The 22,619-nt window shown below is 32.1% G+C and overlaps 1 protein-coding gene across 1 annotated transcript; it reads left to right on the top strand.

Annotated features, from left to right (window-relative positions):
* The first annotated feature begins 13,046 nt into the window (after positions 1–13,046).
* On the top strand, positions 13,047–21,278 carry LOC118045223 (putative ABC transporter C family member 15). The gene is made up of 11 exons (XM_035053808.2): positions 13,047–13,421; positions 14,570–16,923; positions 17,074–17,160; positions 17,420–18,070; positions 18,633–18,797; positions 19,094–19,388; positions 19,601–19,815; positions 19,950–20,255; positions 20,350–20,413; positions 20,502–20,741; positions 20,845–21,278. The coding sequence occupies exons 1-11, from the start codon at positions 13,394–13,396 to the stop codon at positions 20,970–20,972; spliced, it is 4,533 nt and encodes a 1,510-aa protein (XP_034909699.1). The 5' UTR covers positions 13,047–13,393; the 3' UTR covers positions 20,973–21,278.
* The last annotated feature ends 1,341 nt before the right edge of the window (positions 21,279–22,619 follow it).

Genomic DNA, 22,619 nt, shown 5'->3' with positions numbered 1-22,619 from the left:
ATTGGGGAGGAAAATGTTGTCCAAATAGTCACAGATAATGCTGCAAATTATAAGGCAGCATGACAATTATTAATGGAAAAAAGAAAGAGTTTGTTTTGGACATCATGTGTTGCCCATTGTATTGACTTGATATTAGAAGATTTTGAGAAGAAGTTAGAGGTTCATCAAGTAATTTTTGCTAAGGGGAGGAGAATCACCTCATATATTTATTCAAGAACCATTCTTATTTCCATGCTAAGGCACTTTACAAAAGGAAGGGAATTGATTAGGCTTGCTGCTACCACTCGGTTTGCTACTACATATTTGACTCTAGAATGTTTGAATGATCATAAAATGCAGTTGATGACTATGTTTACTTCCAACCAGTGGAGTTCATGTAGGTTTGCAAGAATAGAAAAAGGGAAACAAATTCAAAATTATGTTTTGGACAGCAGGTTTTGGCATGATGTCACTATATGTATGAAGGCAGTGTATCCTCTAATTAAAGTTCTTCGATTAGTTGATTCAGATGAGAAACCAGCTATGAGTTTTATATATAAAGCAATGGATAAAGCAAAAGAGAAGATACAAGTGAATTTTGGTTCTGTGAAAAAAATGTATATATTTTGCTAATTTTTATTTCAAATGTTGTCATCTATTAATATGAATGTTTTCCAATTGAGATATTCCTATATTGTAATGATATTTTTTTTTTTTTTTAATATAGTTATATACCTATATGAAATATTGTTGATGTAAGATGGGAACTTCAACTCCATAGACCTTTACATGCAACAGCTTATTATTTGAATTCTCATTATCATTATAATCCCAATTTTAAGGTTAATGTCAACATTAAAATTGGATTATATTAATGCTTATAAAGGATGGTACCTAATGCAAATGAAAGGTGCAAAATTGACTTACAACTTGAATCATTCAAGGATGCAAAATGGTTGTTTGGCATTGACGCTGTTAAGACAGCAAGGGATAAAAAAAAATCCAGCTCAATGGTGGGATTCTTATGGGGATGAATGTCTAGAATTACAAAGGTTTGCAATCCGAGTTCTAAGCTTGACTTGTACTTCATCTAGATGTGAGCGTAATTGGAGTGCATTTGAAATGATAAGTTTTTTTTTTTTAAAATATTGAAATATTTGATAAAAATCTTATAAATTTGAATTGTTTATTTAGATTCATACAAAATGAAAAAATCGTTTGCACCAGAAAAAAAATGAATGACTTGGTATTTGTAATCTGCAATCTGAAATTGAATGATAACCAAGTCAAAAAGCAAGCTGATGATTTTGATATAGAAGATGATCTTTCATCTGATGATGATTGGATAATCGAGGGAGAAAAACATTCAAACTTTGATTTGCTTGGTGCTATTGATAGTGCAACACGAAGACAAAATGGTAATGAAGATGAAAGTGATGAAGAAGAAATTCCTAATGATGTTGAAATGGAGAGTCATGGTACTGAAGATGATTTGGATATTCAAATTGATGGTATTGGTGTGGGTACTAGTAGTAGCACTGATGTTTATAATATTAGTGTTGGTACTAGTAGTGACACTAATAATCCTCTTGATGCTAATGATATTGATGAATGATGAGGAAGATGAAAGCAATGAAGCTGGTTTTAGTTTACATGACATACCAGCAGATTGTTTGTTTTAAGTTTGTTAATTATTAGTTAATGAAAAGTTATTTAAATTATGTATGACTTTTATTTGAACCATGTATTTTAAGATGCTTGAAATATATATGAATTTTTATTTGAAGGCTTGAAATATGTATGAATTTTTATTTGAAGCATGTTTTTTAAGGTGTTTGAACTATGTATGAATTTTTATTTGAATCATGATTTTTTTTTAATGTATTTTAAAATTTCTTATGATTTTACGATCCATTTTTACGATCCGAGTTTGTTTTACATTTTTTGTGCCATGTTAAAATCGTGATTTTAACAACCTTGATTCGGATTAACCTGTCAAACTCATGATCAAGATCATGATACTGAGATAACCTTATTCTCAACCTACCCAGTATTGAAGAATGAAACTGAAAATAAAAATAAATCCAAGGAAGCCCATCTTCGGATGCAATGGCCGCCATATGCACCTCTAGGTGCAGTCACTTTCTTTTTTTTTTGTCCAATTTAGTACCCGAACACTTATTTTAATTTTAAATTTAATCCTTAAAGCCTAAATCAATGAAATTAAATTTTATTTTATCAATTCAAGTATCAATTGAGCGCTAGATTATTTTTTGCAATATCATGAGAATCTCACCTAAAGCCAATCAAATCGAAACCATCAAGTCTGATCCTCAACCAACTTAATTTGAAAAGGATTAAGTGAAAAGAAAATTAAAAAAAAAAACTTGAGTGATAAAAGAATAAAAACAGGTTACGTTATTACAATATTCTACAGTGAATATTTTAGTTTCTTTTGTAAGTACTGTAATGTTTATCTCCTAAAAGTTTCGTACGTGGGGTTCAAGGAAATCCTTGGAGATCAAGTTTTGTTTTCCTTGGTGACTAAGAAACCATAAATTAATCGTTGTTTAAATAATAAACAGGTATCTTCGTGTAATATATTAGAAAACAAGAAATTCCAAATGTATGTGACGTAAGCATTTTGTAACTATAATATAATTAATATAATAATTACTTTGTCCTATTAATATTAATACTAATATTATTAATTAGGAGACGAATTCTGAAAGGCCACTCTTTCGTCCAAGGATGCCCTTTAAATTTGTTGTTTAATGTAAAGTTATTACAATTGTTGTTGATTTGATAGCGTTCCTAGTGGATGTTTCCATGTCATTTTGTGATAATCACTTGAGGACCGCGAATTAATCCTAACAAGGATTAAGATAATTTCTATAGTTATAAAAATATTTGAAAATATAGTTATATTTATATATTAATTTTTTTTATATATTTTTAAATTGTTTTAATATGCTGATATCAAAAATAATTTTTTAAAAATAAAAAAAAATATTATTTTAATGTATTTCAGCATAAAAATATTTTGAAAAACAACTATAAGTATACTTTCGAATAGACATTATTTCACTTATTGCTTAGCCAATCACTTGAAGGGTAAATATTTTGCTTATCAGCCCTTTTTACAATTTTTTTTTCATTTCAAATTAAAAATGTTAATTTCCCCCTGAAATAAAACATATTTTTATATTTGGACAATGTCGATAGAAGACTTGGAATCAAAATACATAAGAGTAGGGACCGGTATAATAGAACAAAAGAGTTGGAGTTAGGAAAATAATAATAATAAATAACAAAGAATTTGTTTGTATCTATCACGTGTGGTGGAAAACACTTGTTTCGATAATAAAGCATATTTGAGCTATCAAATTAATTTATCATGACTTAATAAGTCATTAATATTTTTTAAAACAATATTTTGTTCTTTACCAAAATGATAAACTGGGCATCTATGGATCTCTTTGGACCTCAATTCCCGTTACTTAAAACTTAATGGTAAAGATCTAATTTAATTGATTAAGTTTTTAAATTTGAATTTTTAGTGATTATTAGTTTGAGTTTTATAAATTTTAGGGTTATTGAAAATTAATTACATGATTATTAATTTCAGGACCCGTGAAATTAATTAAAATATACACAAATTAACCCAAATATTTATATTAATAAATAAATAAATAAATTATCAAGACAGCACAATCACGAACTCATAATCCATTACCATCTATATATGATCATGTCGTGGAAGTTGCATTTATAGAATTATTTCTGAAACAATTAATTACTCTCCTTAATTTCAGGCAATCTGATCATTTCAAACAACGAAAACTTACAGACATCCTTTTCTTGTTCCCCACCACAATTGTCTCTTTCTTTCTTTCTTTCTTTGTTTTTTTTTTTTTTTCATAGAACTGAATTGATCCAAAATCTCTCTCTCGTACACTTGTGTGTGTGTATATATATATATATAATCTTATGTTTAATTAGCGGTTCAAGTTGCATTAAGAAACATATTAATTATAATTAATTCCAATAGTTGATATATTCAAAGAAATTTCTTTAATTTCTCACCGGCCGAGGGCTAATTCAATGCATCCAGTGGCGCCAATCTCTCTCAACTTTAGCTAAAAAAAAGAGACTGACAAAGTGGCAAAAAGATTCAAACTTGGAGTGATAAAATTCCACATGCACCTAACCCTTAATTCTATATATATGTCCCTCCAGCAGAGCAGCAAGGATACTTAAAATTAAGTATATTATCTACGATTAATTTTAATTAATTTTAATTTTCAGCCACCCTCGACCATGCCTCTATGCATTGGAATTCTTGCACAAGATCGATGGACTCACTCCAGTGATCATCAAAACACGTAGTGTTTCTATTTTATTTTATTATTATTGTTTTTTTTTCTAATTTCTTGATGTTAAATTATATATAGTAGGCCAAATTGCTTCGAATCTTCATGGTATTAATTCTTATATATATTGAGAATTTGTCAGAGACATATATTTACGTCGAGATTCGAAGGGATTTGACCTACTACATATAATTTAACATTATTAATATTATTTATACTTAACTGACACTACCATAGTCAAGTTTGTCGTAAGAACCAATATTAATATTATTTATTTTGTTATTTTCACTCTTTTTAACAAAAGATAAAAACAATGAAACCCAGAGCATAAGATTCTCTACCAATTGTTTTTAGTCAAAGCATTGATTTTTATTTATGGCGATATAATTTAACAATGACTTCGTTTTTAGTATTTAGTATTATGTTTCAAAAATATTTTTAAAAAAATTTAAATTATTTTATTTTATTTTAAATTAATATATTTTTTATATTTTCAAATCATTTTAATATGCTAATATAAAAAATAATTAAAAATAAAAATATATATATTATTTTGATATATTTTATAATAAAAAAGCACTTTAAAAAATAACCATAATTAAACTTTAAATATCAAATCATTTGTTTTTTCTTAATTCTAACCAACAAATGCCTTGTGTTTATATATATATATATATATATATAGAAGAGAGAGAGAGAGAGAAAATCTACCCTAATTATTGTAAGTAAAAAACAAAATAAAGACAATACATGTAACTTTTAATTTTTTCAGTTTAAAATTGTATAAATCAAACAAAGTTTGAATTTCATTATTTTTATTTTTTTTCTAATTAATAGTATAATGTAATGTGGATCTGTATAAATTTTTAAATATAAATAGCTTTCATTCAAGGATATGTGTTATAAAATTATATAAATTATATCTTAGAATTTCATTTAATAATTTAAACTATTAAATTCATATAATTCTTTGACATTTTAATCATTTATTATTTTTAAGGCTTGAACTTAAAATATTCAAATGTAAATTTAAAAATTTTATGGTACTACATCTGGTCTTTGCTGCGTTAATAATTAATTTATAAGTTAAGAGACTTTTAATTCATTTTTTAAGAGCTTTTTTTTTTTTTTTTTTTTTTTTGTAATGATCAGTTAAAAAGAAATGCTTCACTTGTAAGTACAATAAAGCTAAACAAGAATAATATATGAGATATATAGTTCCATTAATTAGATATAATATATGTTTTTTTTTACCAAAAAGTAATTATCACCCATTTACTCAAGCTCTCAAAAACAAGAATAATAATAATAAAATATTTAAAAGGTGTATTTCGGTCGGTTAAGTTTTAAATTTATTTTTCATAAATTATCAGTTTGAGTTTTATAAATTTAAAAATCATTACAGTCTATATAATTATTAACTTAAGACTTATAAAATTAATTGAGATGCACATAAATTAATTCAAATACCTGTATTAATCTAAAAACAGAATAATAATAATAAACCTAATTAAGAGTAAAAAGACATGTCAATTACTAACCGGGGCTTGATCGGATGAAACGGTGGGGGTATAAACGGTATAGATGGCAGGGCATCATTAGTTACATGTAGTTAGCAGAGGTAAATATATCATACATGTGTGTGTATGTTTGGAAAAAGACAAACTTGCTCTAGGATCGCTGAAATGAGCCACTCAAAACTTGTAAGAGGATCGTGACTCCTACCTACCTCCGCCCTTGTTGCACATGCTTCTGCCACTGCCGCAATTAAGCATCTGGTTCCATGGTTTTCATAAAGTTTGGGATTAAAATATCTACTTCATCATGTGGTGTTAGATTCAAGTTTTATAATGACTAGTATTAATAACTATTAAAAATTTATTTAACTGTTAATTTTAAAATTTATGTGGATTAATCAATGTTAATTCAAGCTAGTCGGACACCCCCACATAATAAAAAAAAAAATCTGGTTTTAATTACTAGTTTTGTTTCAGTAATGATGCAACATCACTTACTCACTGTATACAACCTGATCATTGGACCGTTCCAATTAATTAATAATATGTTGAGCCAAATCCACTACACACTATAGCCTAAAATGGCAGTTCTCCTTCTTTCTATATACGAAGAAAATAGCAATTACATCGATACTAAACGAAATACATTAAATCACTATTTTCATATATCTACAGAAAAAAACAATCTCTTAAATTCTTTAGTTTGAACTACCTATGCATATGTTGATTGCATTTTACACACACAGGTTAGTTTAATGTACAAAACGGGAAGCACAATCACGTTTCAGTGATAAAAAATCTAAAAATTATTGATGATATCAATCTCAATTAAACCTTTATTAAAAAAAAAAATCTCAACAATTGAGGAAAATAGATAGTCAAAATGTAATCATATAAATTTAAATACAAGATTTAAATTTAGATTAAAAAAAAACCTAGATAATCTAAAAATTATATTAAAAAAAAAAAAAGCTGCTGCTAATGACAACCATAGCACCAACTATACAATAAAACATTATATTTTTAAGAGTGGAAAGGGAAGAGATCATCCACCCACTATTACTATATTTATTAATAAAAAATCTAAAAGAGAAGAGTTTTCATTGTACTTCTCTTCTCAAAACTCTATTCGCTAGAACATTGTTTCCTCCTACCATCTTTAATTTTTTCCATTTTTTTTTTAATTTTATTTTAATTTTTAACATTTAATTTATTAAATATTTAACTTTATAATTTTTTCAATTTATTTTTTTATAAGGTTATTCCTATCTCATGATTCAAACTGCAAGTTTGACAAGTTAATTTGGTTGACTCGTGTTTTTTTTTTCTAATTAATTTTTTTAATTTCATCATTCAGTTTTTAAATTTAATTAAAAATTAAACTTTTGTTATTTGTTTCCGTTTTGCTTTTTATAAGAATATTTGCGTCTTATGACTCCCAATAACGAGTTTAGTGGGTTAACCCGAATTGATCTAAACATTTTTTAACAAAATATTTTGTTTTTTTAATTTCATCTTCCAACACTGAGTTAATTGAGAATTAAGTTTCTTAATTTATTTAAGTTTTATTTTTATCAGGTTATCTCAGTCTCATAACTCCGACTGCAAGTTTGACAGGTTAACTTAAATTATTTTTTAATTTTTTTTTCTTTCAATCTTATATTTTAACATTTGATTTATTAGAAATTAACTTTCATAATTTGTATTTGATTTGTTTTTTTTATAGGAATATCATGGTCTTATGACCTAACATGTCAATTGAAAGATTAACCCAAATTAACATAAGTTGATTCAATATGTTTATATTTAAATATTTATATTTAAATTAACTATGTTTTTAGATTTGTCAAAATGATTGAGTTACATCAAATTTATCCCTATATTATTTAAATATTTTTTTTTATTAAAAATACATTAATAACATCTAGATTTTTTTTAATATTAAAAAAAACTTTCATGCAGTCCGGCTTTGCGCTGGAAAGTTTTGACTGTTTATATGCTAAAGACATAGTTCAATTAGATAGTAAGGCAATTAAACATTCTCGTGAGACCAAAACAAGAGCATTCACGTGATGAGATGGTGCAGACATTTGACAACATTTCTCGAACTATTCATAAGAGTTGGAAGATTAATTAATTACATCATCATTTTATTGCTGCGTCTTCTTCTTCTTTTTTATTTTTTTTAACGACCATTTAAATCTTTTTCTTAATATGTATTCCCGAGGACATGGGATGGCCGTACTTAGTTTAAATCGGCCAATCCCTGTAAAATTAATGTAATTAATTAATTAATATGCTTAAGAATGAAGTTAATTTCATAACCTGTAATTAACTGTATATAGGCATTCTTGTTTGGACGTGCATGATCTCAAAATGAATATTAGGAAACATGGAGATGAATTTCTTCACGTACACATAAATCAAAAAAAAAAAAAAAAGTTATTTAGTAGTAAAAGCTTGAGAGAAAAAAAATTATTTTTTTTTGTGATTTTAAGTTTGAATCATGTAAATATTTTATATTAATAACCACTAAAAACTTATTTGATTATTAATTTTTAGGATTTGTAAATAATTAACATAGATATATATAAATTAATTTGAATATACTTATATAAATAAATAAATAAAAAAAATCATACGGACACGCATCGTTTATTATAATTTAGGACAGAAAAAAGAATTAGGTGGGACTGTTAGATAACAGTGAGCATCGGCTGTGGTATTGGACAATCGATATCATTCATTGTGGTGCACATGCCACGCTTGTCATTTCTACACAATGTGACAGATTAATTGACAGCAGGTGATCAGAAGCATCTGACCCAACTGCTATTGTCTCTGCTATAAGTACAAGCTAGCGTCGTACTGTGGTATACCATTGATTGATGTAACTATTATTTTTTAAAAATATATTTAATTTAAAAATATATTAAAATAATATTTATTTTTATATTTTAAAAAATTTATTTTTAATATTAGTATTTTAGAATAGTCTAAACATATATATATAAAAAATTAATTTTAATTTTTTAAATGTTTTTCAAAAAAACTTTTACACTACGGAAACAAACGGTGTTAAGTGAAATGGGTAAGCACTAAGTGCTATGGTGTATACACCAAGTTATGAATTTGTTAGAAAACAAAAAAAATCTAAGGTGTATCATTTTGTGGTCTTCTAGTGTTAAAATTGTTGTTAAAATTATTTTGTTAAATTTTTTATAAAAATACCGTGGATGTTAAAAATAGAACTCCAGTATATTTTTAATAACCTATTTTTTTTCTCACTTTTCATGCTTTTTTATTTTATTTTTTTACCACATCATCTTTTTTTTTTTATTATTGAATTTTGGATCATATTTTTTTATCATTAATTTTTTTATAAAATTCTAGGTTTACTTTTTTTTTTTTTTTTTTTTTTTTTTTTTTTTTTTTGATAACCGGGGTGTCGGGCCAGCTTGCGCGCACCACAAACTAATCCCCGGGCCCACTGAACATCCTGCAAGCCCAGTGAACAGGTAAGACACCACGGGGGTGACAGGGGTACTCTTTGAGGTTCGAACCGGGACGTTCGCAAGGATTGAACTTGCAGTATTTTATTCTAGGTTTACTTTTATACTTGGCCCAAAGTGCAAAATGTTAAAAGGAGAATAGTTAGAGGTGCCTCGATGAGTGCGCTGTGGAATATGACTTGGTTGCCACTAAACATATAAATACTGCACTAAAAAGCTGAAAGACATGTGGCGGTACTGTTTGATTTTTATGATTTAAAAGTTTTTTTTTTAATTAAATATTTTTTTTGGTATTTTAAATTATTTTAATATGTTGATATTAAAAAATAAATTTTTTTAAAAAATAAAAAAAATATTATTTTAATATATTTATAAATAAAAATTACTTTAAAAAGTAAATGAACCGCTAGTTTATCTAGATGATCTACGATGCAGCTAGAAACAAAATAATAATTAAATATAAAAGAAAATCAAGCCATTGTTATTAAATAAGAATTTCTCTCCGCTAGTATTAGACCACTGAGTATCTATCGGAAAATCAGCAGCAATGTTTTGTTTGCTTCTCAATATGCCTTCCATTTAAAATTCCACAATAAACGAGAACAGGACAAGTAATCCTAGTCCAAACAAGACAAGAACCAAAACGACGGTCCGAACTATTCCTAGCTCATCAGCTGTATCATCACGTGGCGTCTACACACACACACTCTCTCTCTCTCTCTCTCTCTCTTCAGATCGTGTGTTCGTTGAGAATGAGGTCACTTCGAGGCTCCAAGGCGATGAAGAAAGCGAGAGTTTTTGGCATTACTTCGGGTATGTATGGTATTGGAGTTTGCTGTTGTGGTTGTAGTTTTTTAAAAAAAAATATTTTTTTATAAAAAGTATTTTTTAGTTGAAGTTGGTTTGAAAAAAAAATATATATTTGGTTAAAACTGTAGTTGAAAATTGAGGTTGAACAAAAAGTAATTTAATGTGTTTGGTTAAAAAAATGCTTTCAAAATTGGGGGTTATAAAAATAATTAAAAATATATATATATTGAAATACTAATGATTTTTAATTTAAAATATTGTAGATTTAACCACTTGTTATTGTATCATGAAAATAAATAAATATTGAATCAAATATTTTTATTATTCCATTAAACTAACGTGTAATGTCATTACATATGAAAATGTATCCAACAATGACTATATTTTCCATGGTTTCTAAGTGCGCAACAACAAAAAACTGAATTTTTTGTTTACGTCATCAAGCAATTCTTTTTTAATTTTTAATAAAACACAATTAAATAAAAAATAAAAAAACTGAATTTCCCTTTAACTGGGTTGGACCCGGCAAAAACATAATTGGAATTGCGATCAAATTCCACAAATGTTACGTTATCATGCGATATCTTTCTAATTTATGTAGTGTTATTAAATAATATTAAAATACTATTTTTTCAAGTAAAACACAATTTTTTTTTTTTAAATTACAATTTTATTATCTACAAAATTCATTCGATAAGAACTATAGAAAAAATAATTTTTAAGTGTGCAAATAAAATTAGATATAAATATTATCAGGAATAAATTGAGATTAGTACGAGTAAATTTTAATTTATTTTAAACTATTTTTTTTAAAAATTAATAATGTTAATGTTCACGCGAACAATGTGAGTAAAATCAATTAATTGCACTGATTTTTCAAAAAAAAATATATAAACTTTTGGCAATGTTTTTTTTTTTTTAAAAAAGTAACAGTGCGAGTGAAATTCACCGTCTGCACTGTTGTAACAGTGGAGCCATGCCCATGTGCTGCTTTTTTCCATATGAGAGAGCAGCATTTTGCTGCTTCTCCGAAACCAGCGGTTCAGCTGGGATTTTTGGTGGGTCCCACTATCAAAAATCAAATTTTTTTTTTTTGTTTACCAAACATTATTTGGGTGAACCTCACCCGCAGCTACACTCCCGAACAACCACTTCAGAACGATCCAGTTTGGTTTTGATTATTTTTTATTTGTTTCAAAAATGGCTAGTTGTAATGAAAAAAATATCAAGTCATGTATTTTTCTTACAAGAGCCCCTAAATTAAAGGTTTATTTTTGGGCAAAAAAGATCTACGGACAAAATAAAGAGATCTTGGGAGATTGCGAAGGAAAGAAATGGTGATTAGCATAAACAAGTAAATTACCTCCTCCTCCTTCTTTTAATTTATTTTTTCTTTTAGTGTAATGTGTCCAGTTTGATCGATTCTAAAAGTTGATAATTATTTTAATTTTTAATGAATTAAAATTATTTAATAATTAACAGTCGTCCTTTAAAACCTAAAATCAATAATAAAAAAGCAAGGTTTATAATTTCTAAGTTTTTTTATCATTAATATCACCTGGCCATATGGTTAAAGTCTTCTTAATTTAAGTGAAAAGAGTCAAGCATAATAATGTTTTTTAATTACTTTGTTGGGAGCGTGACTAGAAATTAAGAAATTTAGTAATTTTTTGGCAACGAAGAAGGGCCATGTAACAAAAAGGCCACTGAGTGCGTTTGCCACAGAGACCATTAACGCATGGGGAGAGAGACGTATACGTACGGGATCCTAAGGGCGGACGCAAAGCTGAGGGCTAGGGTTGGGTTCTAGCCTAGATAAAGGATTTTATTAATATATTTTTGACTAGTTTTAATATAAAAAAAATTTTATAATTCTTAATTGAATTATCAAAAAATTTCTGAAAATTTGCGTAGAGCCCTTGTAATATAATAATATTTTTAGCTTGGGTTAAAATTTCAGAATTTTTTTTGAAGAAATTCAAAAATTTGATGGAAAAATCACAATTTTACTGGTTTTTGTGTATTGAGGACATTAATTTTTTCAATCTGACTATTAGATTGAGCTGAAATTTTAAAGAAATCTTTAAATATATCAATTAAAAATCTTGTTTAAAATTTTAGAATGGAACCGGAGCTTGGTAGTGTTAACAAAAAAAAAATGTCAAAATAAAAAAGCAAAAACAACTCATTAAGGGGTAAAAATGATTATTTGTCATTTAAAAAATAAAAAAAATCAATTCTTCCTTCCTTTTATATGTTTTTGCTTATGGACTGAGCAGAAACAGAATAGAAAAAGAAAAAAAAAAAGGCAAGAGAGAAAAGTAAGGAAATAAAACATAAAAAAATCCAAGTAAAAAGAAAAGAAAAAATGAGAGCATAACCTTGTAAACTTACAAAGTCTAACTTATAAAAAACACTAATCTAAAGAAAAATAAAGTGAAATTGGTTTGAGAGAATGGAAAAATTATAATTAACTTTGTTTTCTAGTTGACATGAAAATTGTTATTTTTTATCCTAATTGAGGGGTTGTTTATAATAACGATTTAGATTCGATTGTAGAATGAATTATATTTCATAAAATATAAAGTATGTAACTTCAAATAGTGAGTTTCTTTTTTAAATTTTTTACTTCAATTTTATGTATTTTTAAATTTATTTTTTAATATTTTTTTGAGTAATATATTTGAATTAAAATTTTAATGTTAACTTCAAAAATTTATATTTTATAAATTAATAATTAATCTTTTATATATATATATTATATATATATATATATAATATATTATATATAATATAAATAATATATAAATAGCCCAGAGCAGAAAAAAAATTCCTGGCTCCGCCTTAATCTACCCACAACTCCATTCCATCAAGATTTATTATTCTTCAGCTGATCAGAAGGAATCTTTAAAGAAAGCTTGATCTCTCCCTTTCTTCCATCCCTCTATGAATAATTCTCACAGTAATATGGTCCCCGTCTAGCTTGCTCCAATCGGTTTGATAAGAAAGTGACAAGATTAATTTTGTTTTCTAACTCGTCTCTTCAATCACTCCATGCACCTGCGTCTCGATCTCTAGCGGAGACAGAAGAGGAGAGAAGAGCTGATACACGTATTTTTTATTCTACTTCTGAATTACTGCTATATTGAAGCTTAGCCAGGATTCAGATATATATATAAAACCAGCTGAGCTTTCTGGCAACATGTTAGATTTAGCTGCTGCTGCTGCAAGTAAGGCGCTTCCGCTCTCTCCTTTTCTTTTGTTTTCTTTCTCAAAAGATCTATCCTCCTCCTCTTTCTCTCTGTATACACACACGCCTGTGTAATTAAGCAACCAGCCGGACAGCCCAAGGTGCAACATGAGCTGCTGCATCTCCTGGGTTGTTTCAGCTGCTAGCTATGATTGTTTCTATGTGAGAAATAGGAATAATATTAATTAATGGTCTTATTTTGTTGCTGGCATATAGGTTTGGAAGTTTCAGTTTGGTTAGCCTGAGGGGCTGTGGCCTCCAATATTTTCTGACTGAGTGTTTGTTTCTTTACAAAGTCTTTTTTTATTTATTAGACTAAATCATTCCCATTAACTACATTATTTCTCCATCAGCTGCTTTTGCCTGGAAACAACTCTCTGTAATTAAAAGAAAATTTTATCTACCTTTAATATGAATACAATATTTCCGATTTCTCAGTCTGCATTTCTTGCCAATTATTTATTCTACCATTGACGACTTGGTTATTTCAGTTTCGTTCACGAAACATGCATTGGTTAGGAAACCGGCGAGCTTTAGTAGAACCAAAACTAAAGTCTCTACTGGACCGAGTTTTAGATGTGCCATCACAGTTCATACTCTTACTATTGCATTTATGATTATTATTGTTTTTGGATTCCAACCCAGACGAGAGCATAAAACAGTAAAATCCAACACCTCTAAGATACTGCCACAGTTGTAGGCTAATGGCGCGCTTTTCAACAAAACAAAACAAAAGCAGAGTACTCAATTGGTCGACAGGAATCGCGGAATACTGTTTGGAATTTGTAGAAAGTAGTCACTACAAGACATTACTAAGGACAATTACAAGTTTATGGCCAGCAAGGAAACAAATTTCTCCACGTTCCTGTCCTAATTTTGACCAGTAGTGTTGACAGACAGTCAGACCACGAATTTTGTCCTGACGCAGCCTCTAGCTTTAGGCCATAGAAAACCCATATGCTATACCGTAAGCATGAAAAATTAATCACACGGAATTAAGCAAATTATAGAATGATTGGAACATGTGTAACAGGGACAGAACAGCCCTGGGGCGTCAAGAATTAATCCATTACAAATGTAGGCAATTAGTTTAAGGAAGTATGTTTTAACCCTCTACAATACGTGCAGATCTTAAGCTATTAACTCGGATGGATTGGCCGCAGCTACAGTCACCCTGTTTGCGGGAGCACATAACCATAGGTGTACAGCTTGGGTTCCTCGGGATCTTGTTACTTCATCTTCTACGGAAATGCGTAGACCTAGCATTCAATGGTGGAGCAAAGACCACCGATCAAGGCAAAGAGAATTACCACATTGGGTTGAAGTTCAGCAACTCTTACAAAGCGAGCATGGTTTGTTCGACTTCTCTGCTGGGAGTCCATATCTCAATGCTACTGGTGCTGTTAAATGGTCAAGAGACCAGTTGCAACTCCATAGTACGAGTTCTTTTTCAGCTGAGGGTCTTGCAAATAATATCATGGGCAATTACACTGATTGCGGTCTTTCGGATTTTTCCGAGTAGAAGGTATGTCAAGTTCCCCTGGATTATAAGAGCATGGTGGCTTTGCAGCTTCATGCTGTCCATTGTCTGCACATCTTTAGATATCAACTTCAAAATTACAAACCATGGCCATCTTAGGCTACGAGATTATGCAGACCTCCTTGCTCTCCTCCCATCCACATTCCTGCTAGCTATTTCGGTTCGAGGGAAGACAGGCATAGTCTTTAATGCATTTAATGGCATCACCGACCCACTTCTCCATGAAGAGAGTGATAAAGATTCAGACACCAAGAGAGAATCACCATATGGAAAAGCTACACTCCTCCAGCTGATTACCTTCTCTTGGCTCACCCCGTTGTTTGCTGTTGGTTACAAGAAACCTCTTGAACAGGATGAAATCCCAGATGTTTATATCAAGGACTCTGCTGGATTCCTCTCCTCCTCCTTTGATGAGAATCTAAATCAAGTTAAGGAGAAAGATAGAACCGCAAACCCCTCTATATACAAGGCAATCTTTTTGTTCATCAGAAAGAAAGCAGCAATTAATGCATTATTCGCAGTTACCAGTGCAGCAGCATCATATGTTGGTCCCTACCTCATTGCTGACTTCGTGAATTTCCTAACCGAGAAGAGAACCAGGAGCTTACAGAGTGGCTACCTTCTTGCATTAGGGTTTCTAGGTGCAAAGACAGTGGAAACAATAGCGCAGAGACAGTGGATATTTGGAGCCCGACAGCTCGGCCTTCGTCTTAGAGCCTCCCTGATATCTCACATTTACAAGAAGGGCCTACTCTTGTCAAGCCAATCCCGCCAAAGCCACACCAGTGGAGAGATAATCAACTACATGAGTGTAGATATCCAACGAATTACAGATTTCATCTGGTACTTGAACTATATATGGATGTTGCCTATACAAATTACCTTAGCAATCTACATTCTACATACAACTCTAGGTTTGGGGTCAATGGCAGCATTAACTGCAACTTTAGCAGTGATGGCTTGCAACATACCCATAACAAGATTCCAGAAAAGATACCAGACTAAGATCATGGAAGCCAAGGACAAAAGAATGAAAGCCACTTCAGAAGTCCTTCGGAACATGAAGATACTAAAACTCCAAGCATGGGACACTCAATTCCTACACAGGATAGAAAGCTTGAGGAAAATAGAGTATAATTGTCTATGGAAGTCTCTCAGGCTTTCAGCAATTTCAGCTTTTGTCTTCTGGGGATCACCCACGTTTATCTCTGTGGTCACGTTTGGTGCATGTATGCTAATGGGAATCCAACTCACAGCAGGAAGAGTCCTATCAGCATTGGCCACCTTCCGAATGTTGCAGGACCCCATATTCAATCTACCTGACCTGCTCTCTGTGATTGCACAGGGAAAAGTTTCAGCTGACAGAGTTGCTTCCTTCCTTCAGGAAGGTGAAATTCAGCATGATGCCACTGAGCATGTTCCAAAAGATCAAGCAGAGTATGCAATTTGTATTGAAGATGGACGATTCTGCTGGGACACCGATTCAAGCAACCCAACCCTTGATGAAATACGGTTGAAAGTGAAGAGGGGTATGAAAGTCGCAATTTGTGGGACCGTGGGATCAGGCAAGTCCAGCCTGCTTTCTTGCATTCTTGGAGAAATACAGAAGTTGTCAGGGACAGTGAAGATCAGTGGCGCAAAAGCTTACGTTCCTCAATCTCCATGGATACTGACAGGAAATATCAGGGAGAACATACTATTTGGGAATCCATATGACAGTGTCAGGTATTACAGAACAGTTAAAGCATGTGCTTTGTTGAAGGATTTTGAACTGTTCTCCAGTGGTGACTTAACTGATATTGGAGAAAGAGGGATAAACATGAGCGGTGGACAGAAGCAGAGGATACAGATAGCTCGTGCAGTTTACCAGGATGCTGATATATATCTATTTGATGACCCTTTCAGTGCTGTAGATGCTCATACAGGAACCCAACTCTTTCAGGTTAGTACTTATTTCCTGACCTTCCAACAGTGTTATGAGAATGACCTTCAAGTAAGGTGCAAGTGTAAAGTAACTCAACCATTCTTCGACATGTTCTTCACCGGATTCCCAGAAGTTTGACATTGAAGTTGCATCATATATATTTTGCAGGAATGCCTATTGGGAATTCTCAAAGATAAGACTATAATTTATGTCACCCACCAAGTGGAGTTTCTTCCTGCTGCAGACATCATTCTGGTAAGAGAAATGCTACAAAGTTTACTGCCCCTTTTTTCAGCCTTTTTAGGAAGTATAACTTTGAGGAAGGTAGAGGACATATACTAAATTAAAGAAGCTTATAAAATAATTTTAAGATAAATTCGGTTCTGAATATTGTTCAATTAGTAAATGCATGCTTAGTGTGATAACTTTGCCCTACAAATTATTTGATTACAAGTGTTAAGGATAGTGGATTTTAGGAATATGCTGAGATTATACCTGACATGAATCTGAACAGGTGATGCAAAATGGAAGAATAGCACAGGCTGGAACATTCAGTGAACTTTTGAAAGAGAATGTAGGATTTGAAGCTTTAGTCGGTGCTCATAGCCAAGCTCTAGAATCAGTCCTTACAGTTGAGAATTCAAGGAGAACACCTCAAGATCCAGGACCTGACAGTGAATCTAATACAGAATCCACTTCAAACTCAAACAGTTCTCTCTCACATTACGAATCGGACCATGACCTCTCTGTAGAAATAACAGAAAAGGGAGGAAAATTCGTGCAAGATGAAGAGAGAGAGAAAGGAAGCATTGGAAAAGAAGTTTACTGGTCATACTTGACCACTGTGAAAGGTGGTGCCCTGGTCCCATGTATAATCTTAGCACAGTCATTATTCCAAATATTACAGATAGTTAGTAACTACTGGATGGCATGGTCTTCTCCTCCTACAAGTGACACTGCTCCAGTATTTGGGATGAATTTCATATTGCTTGTTTATACACTACTTTCTATTAGTAGTTCACTATGTGTCCTGGTCCGAGCCACACTAGTAGCAATAGCAGGACTTTCAACAGCACAAAAGCTCTTCACAAACATGCTGCATAGTCTACTCCGAGCTCCAATGGCATTTTTTGATTCAACCCCAACCGGAAGAATATTAAACCGAGTGAGTAATCTACAGAGTTGCAGAATTTTTTGTCAGAGCATGATTCAACATAACGTCAATTTTTAGCATATATTTGATGTGACAACATTCTACAATCTGTGCAAAAACCATGATTTCATTTGCAGCAGAAGATTGTAATGAAAGAACATGAAAACAAGGAATTCTGAACTAGTAGTACATTATAAGCAAACTACCATATAGGAAGTGCGATTGTTAATCAAATATGCCAGGAAACAAATAAATGGGCTATGAATTCCTAATTACTTGCATCACTTAAACCTACCACAACACTTTATAAACAAAGATCATCTGAAGAACTCGTTGTTCGGTGGAAAGACTAGGTGAGAAATTGAAAACATCTTCAAGTCAGATTACAGAATTCAATGCTGGGACTAGCATACTAAATCTTAAATGACAAGTACAGGAAGAAGTTATCATTTTCAACTCTCTAGAGTTTGAAGATCAAGCTTCTATCATTTCAAGTCAAGACAGTTATAGACACATAAATAAGATTTCAAAGATGTACCTTTTACAAATTTATCAAACGTCATCACTTTTGCAGGCATCGATGGATCAAGGCGTCATAGACATGGAAATAGCACAAAGACTCGGCTGGTGTGCTTTCTCAATAATACAGATTCTAGGGACCATTGCAGTGATGTCCCAGGTCGCATGGGAAGTGTTTGTGATCTTCATTCCAGTAACTGCAGTCTGCATATGGTACCAAGTAAGAATTTATTTCACCTTCGGTATATAACGTATCCAAACGTGCTTATTTACCGCACTAAAATCACAATAAACAAAGACCAATTTAGGTTATATGGCATTTTAATTGTCTCATTTCGTCACGTCAGGAAAATTCTCACAGAAAGAGGAAAAATGGATTAAAAATAAGCATGCTTGAAACGTCACTAAGATAATAAGAATAACAATAATGAACACAAAAAAAACATTAACTTCATTATTACCTTTGGAATTGCTGTTTTGCTATGGGAGTCAATCTATAATATTGTGTCTTGTCAGCAATATTATACGCCAACAGCAAGAGAACTGGCTCGCTTAGCAGGGATACAGCAAGCCCCGATCCTCCATCATTTTTCAGAATCACTAGCAGGAGCAGCAACAATTCGTGCTTTCGATCAACAAGAACGTTTTTATTGTTCAAACCTTGATCTGATAGACAACCACTCAAGGCCATGGTTTCATAATGTATCTGCAATGGAATGGCTTTCTTTCAGGCTGAATTTGCTATCCAATTTTGTGTTTGCCTTCTCATTGGTTTTGCTGGTGAGCCTTCCTGAAGGAGTAATCAGTCCAAGTGAGTATGACGTTCAATTTAAGAAAATAAAAATAATTGCTTGCAATGACCTTAAAAGTAGTCGCCATTAAATCATTTGCTTAGACTGGTGTGTTAAAAAATCTCAAAAGGAACAATCGAAAGTGGAAGTGAAACAGCATCTCCAACACACAAACAACAGATCATAAGAGTATTGAGTTGTAATTATGATTGGAACTTTTCCCTTCTTGTAGGCATTGCTGGGTTAGCTGTAACATATGGAATAAACTTGAATGTTTTGCAAGCTTCCGTCATATGGAACATATGCAATGCAGAAAATAAAATGATCTCAATAGAAAGAGTACTTCAGTACTCCAGCATAACGAGTGAAGCGCCCCTTGTGCTTGAGGAGAGCAGGCCTCCAAACAAGTGGCCAGAAGTAGGAGCGATCTGCTTCAAAGATTTGCAGGTAATCCCCTTTGGCGAGGCTTTCATTCACTATATGAAAAGGATAACAAGTGCAGAAACTTCGACTTCTACTTGTTATCAGACAAAAACATGCTCTGCATATGTTTTATAACATACATTTTGACTGTATTGCAGATTCGCTACGCAGAGCATCTGCCATCTGTTCTGAAAAACATTAACTGTACATTTCCGGGAAGAAAAAAGGTTGGAGTTGTAGGAAGGACAGGAAGTGGGAAATCAACCCTCATACAGGCAATTTTCAGAATTGTGGAACCCAGAGAGGGAAGCATTATCATCGATGATGTGGACATTTCAAAGATAGGTCTTCAAGACTTGAGATCAAGGCTTAGCATCATCCCCCAAGACCCAACAATGTTTGAGGGAACAGTGAGGGGAAACCTTGACCCACTGGGTCAGTACTCTGACTATGAAATATGGGAGGTAAGCATTTTTCCTTGCTAGATTGATTTAAAATTATTTGAGGTTCAAAACTTTGATAGTAGTGGTAATAGAAATAACTCCCACCATGTTTCAGGCTCTAGAAAAGTGTCAACTAGGAGATTTGGTGCGCGCAAAAGATGAAAAGTTGGACTCCCCAGGTATGGATACACAATTCATGTCTGTGTGTGTGCGTGCGCGTGTGTGGAAGTAGTAGTGGTAACTAGTGAGCTGCTATATTGATGACAGTGGTGGAAAATGGAGAAAATTGGAGTGTGGGTCAAAGGCAACTATTCTGTTTGGGAAGAGCATTGCTAAAGAAAAGCAGGATTCTTGTACTGGATGAAGCAACAGCATCAGTCGATTCAGCAACTGATGGGGTGATACAAAAGATCATCAGTCAAGAATTCAAAGATCGAACAGTGGTCACAATAGCTCACAGAATCCATACAGTCATAGACAGTGATCTTGTTTTGGTCCTTAGTGATGGTAAGTACCAGGTCAAAGACAAATGAATAATACGATTATTTAGATTGTTAATCAGAGAAGAGAATGCAAATGATTTCTTCTGTTTTTTTTTTGGTGTGATCAGGGAGAGTTGCAGAGTTTGATACGCCAGCAAGGCTACTAGAAAGGGAGGAATCTTTCTTTTCAAAGCTTATAAAAGAGTATTCCATGAGATCTCAGAGCTTCAACAGCTTAACAAACGTGCATGCATAATCAAGTAGTTGGAACATTTGGTAGAGCAATGGTAGAGATGATGATGATTGGTAAAAGTAGATTGAAAAGAACCAGGCCACAGAGCATCCATTAGCCAAATAATCATATATGAAAACGAATTCAATGATTTAGGAGCCCACCAACAGTGTGTATGCAAGTGCATACAGAATGAAGCGGCCTAGCCTTTGGAGGGGGGGTAATGGAATTGCTTAGTGTCATTCTAGTGAATAAAAAGTCAAATGTTTGCTTTAGTTGAAGTAATAACTGTACAATTGCAGAATACATATATTCAGAGGGTATTACTAACTGCTGTGTGTGCTATACCTTTCCAAACAGAGGATTTCATCCTCCCAGGTGAATATTTCAAGGCAGGAGGTCCCATGTCCCATGAGGACCAAGACTCAAACAAGTGCTGCTAATATAAGGTGACATATCATAAACACATAAAATGAAAAATCAAATCTACCAAGATGAATGCTAGTAGGTCATGATTTCTGTAAACCAATTTCATTTAAAAATCAACACGTAAAAGTCACAATCTAAAATAAAATTGTCTTTCTCGACACCCAACTTCATGTTGGGCCATAACATAACCACGCCTAGATCTAGGTTAAACCATGACGCATCCACACCCAAACTTATATGGGGCCAGGGATGCGTGCGTGCCCAACTCAATGTTGGGCCAAGACGTGTTCATGCCCAATCCTGGCTCAGGGACATGACCACGCCCAACTCCATATTGAGCTATGGCGCGTCCGTCTCTAACCATTCTTGAATGTAGTCACAAGCTGAATCCAACTTCTTCTGGGCTCAGTGTGTGAGTTGAACCCAACGCCCTCTAAAAGGTAACTCCACACTGAGCCTCCCATACCTTGGGTTTGGGTTACTAATTATGATACACATCATATCCTATTAAATACGAACAAGCAGTCCATACTTATATTAATTAGATATGATGGTACGAGTAGTAAAATAATATTATCTTACTCATACAAGATTACATTTCTACCCCTTGTACGTTGCATGAAACAAGTCAAGGCATGTAATATAAAAGAGGGCAGAAATATACAAATAGGGGTTCGAAACTTTTCTCTAAGATATAAACACATTCTTTGCTTCTTCTTCCTTAATTCTATATCTTCTTCCTCTTCCTCTTCTCTATCTTTATAAAAACTCATTAATGCTTTCATTAATGTCCTTTATCACATAAAAATATCTAGTACCACCTTGATCTTTGGAGGGACACCCATTAACACCTCTAAGGACTTTATGTAGGTATGTATTCTAGAAGAGATTAACACCTTCTAAGGACATGCATTAAAGAAGAAGCCAATGCAATCTTGAAGAGAAGGTCAAAGAACATATTGTAAATGATGTACAAGGATCTTTAGGAATAATTCATCCTAGAATATCCCTAGTGATTTCTGTAACCTCATCAAAGGCCATTTGAAAAATTGACTAGTTCCAACAAAAACATTGTAATGGTAGGAGAAAAGAATTGCTATCACCTGAGATGTATCTTTTTCCAGAATCTGAGACAACATCAACCACCCCAGGATGTTATCTCATTAACATGAACAATAAAGTCGTGGTTGATAACATGGTGGCATCCTCCTCCTTGGCTTGTACCTCCTTCAAGGGCATTTC

This window comes from Populus alba, chromosome 14 (assembly GCF_005239225.2).
Source record: "Populus alba chromosome 14, ASM523922v2, whole genome shotgun sequence".
Lineage (NCBI taxonomy): Eukaryota > Viridiplantae > Streptophyta > Magnoliopsida > Malpighiales > Salicaceae > Populus > Populus alba.
Note: the sequence above shows the minus strand (reverse complement) of the source record. Positions and strands in the feature narration are given on the sequence as shown.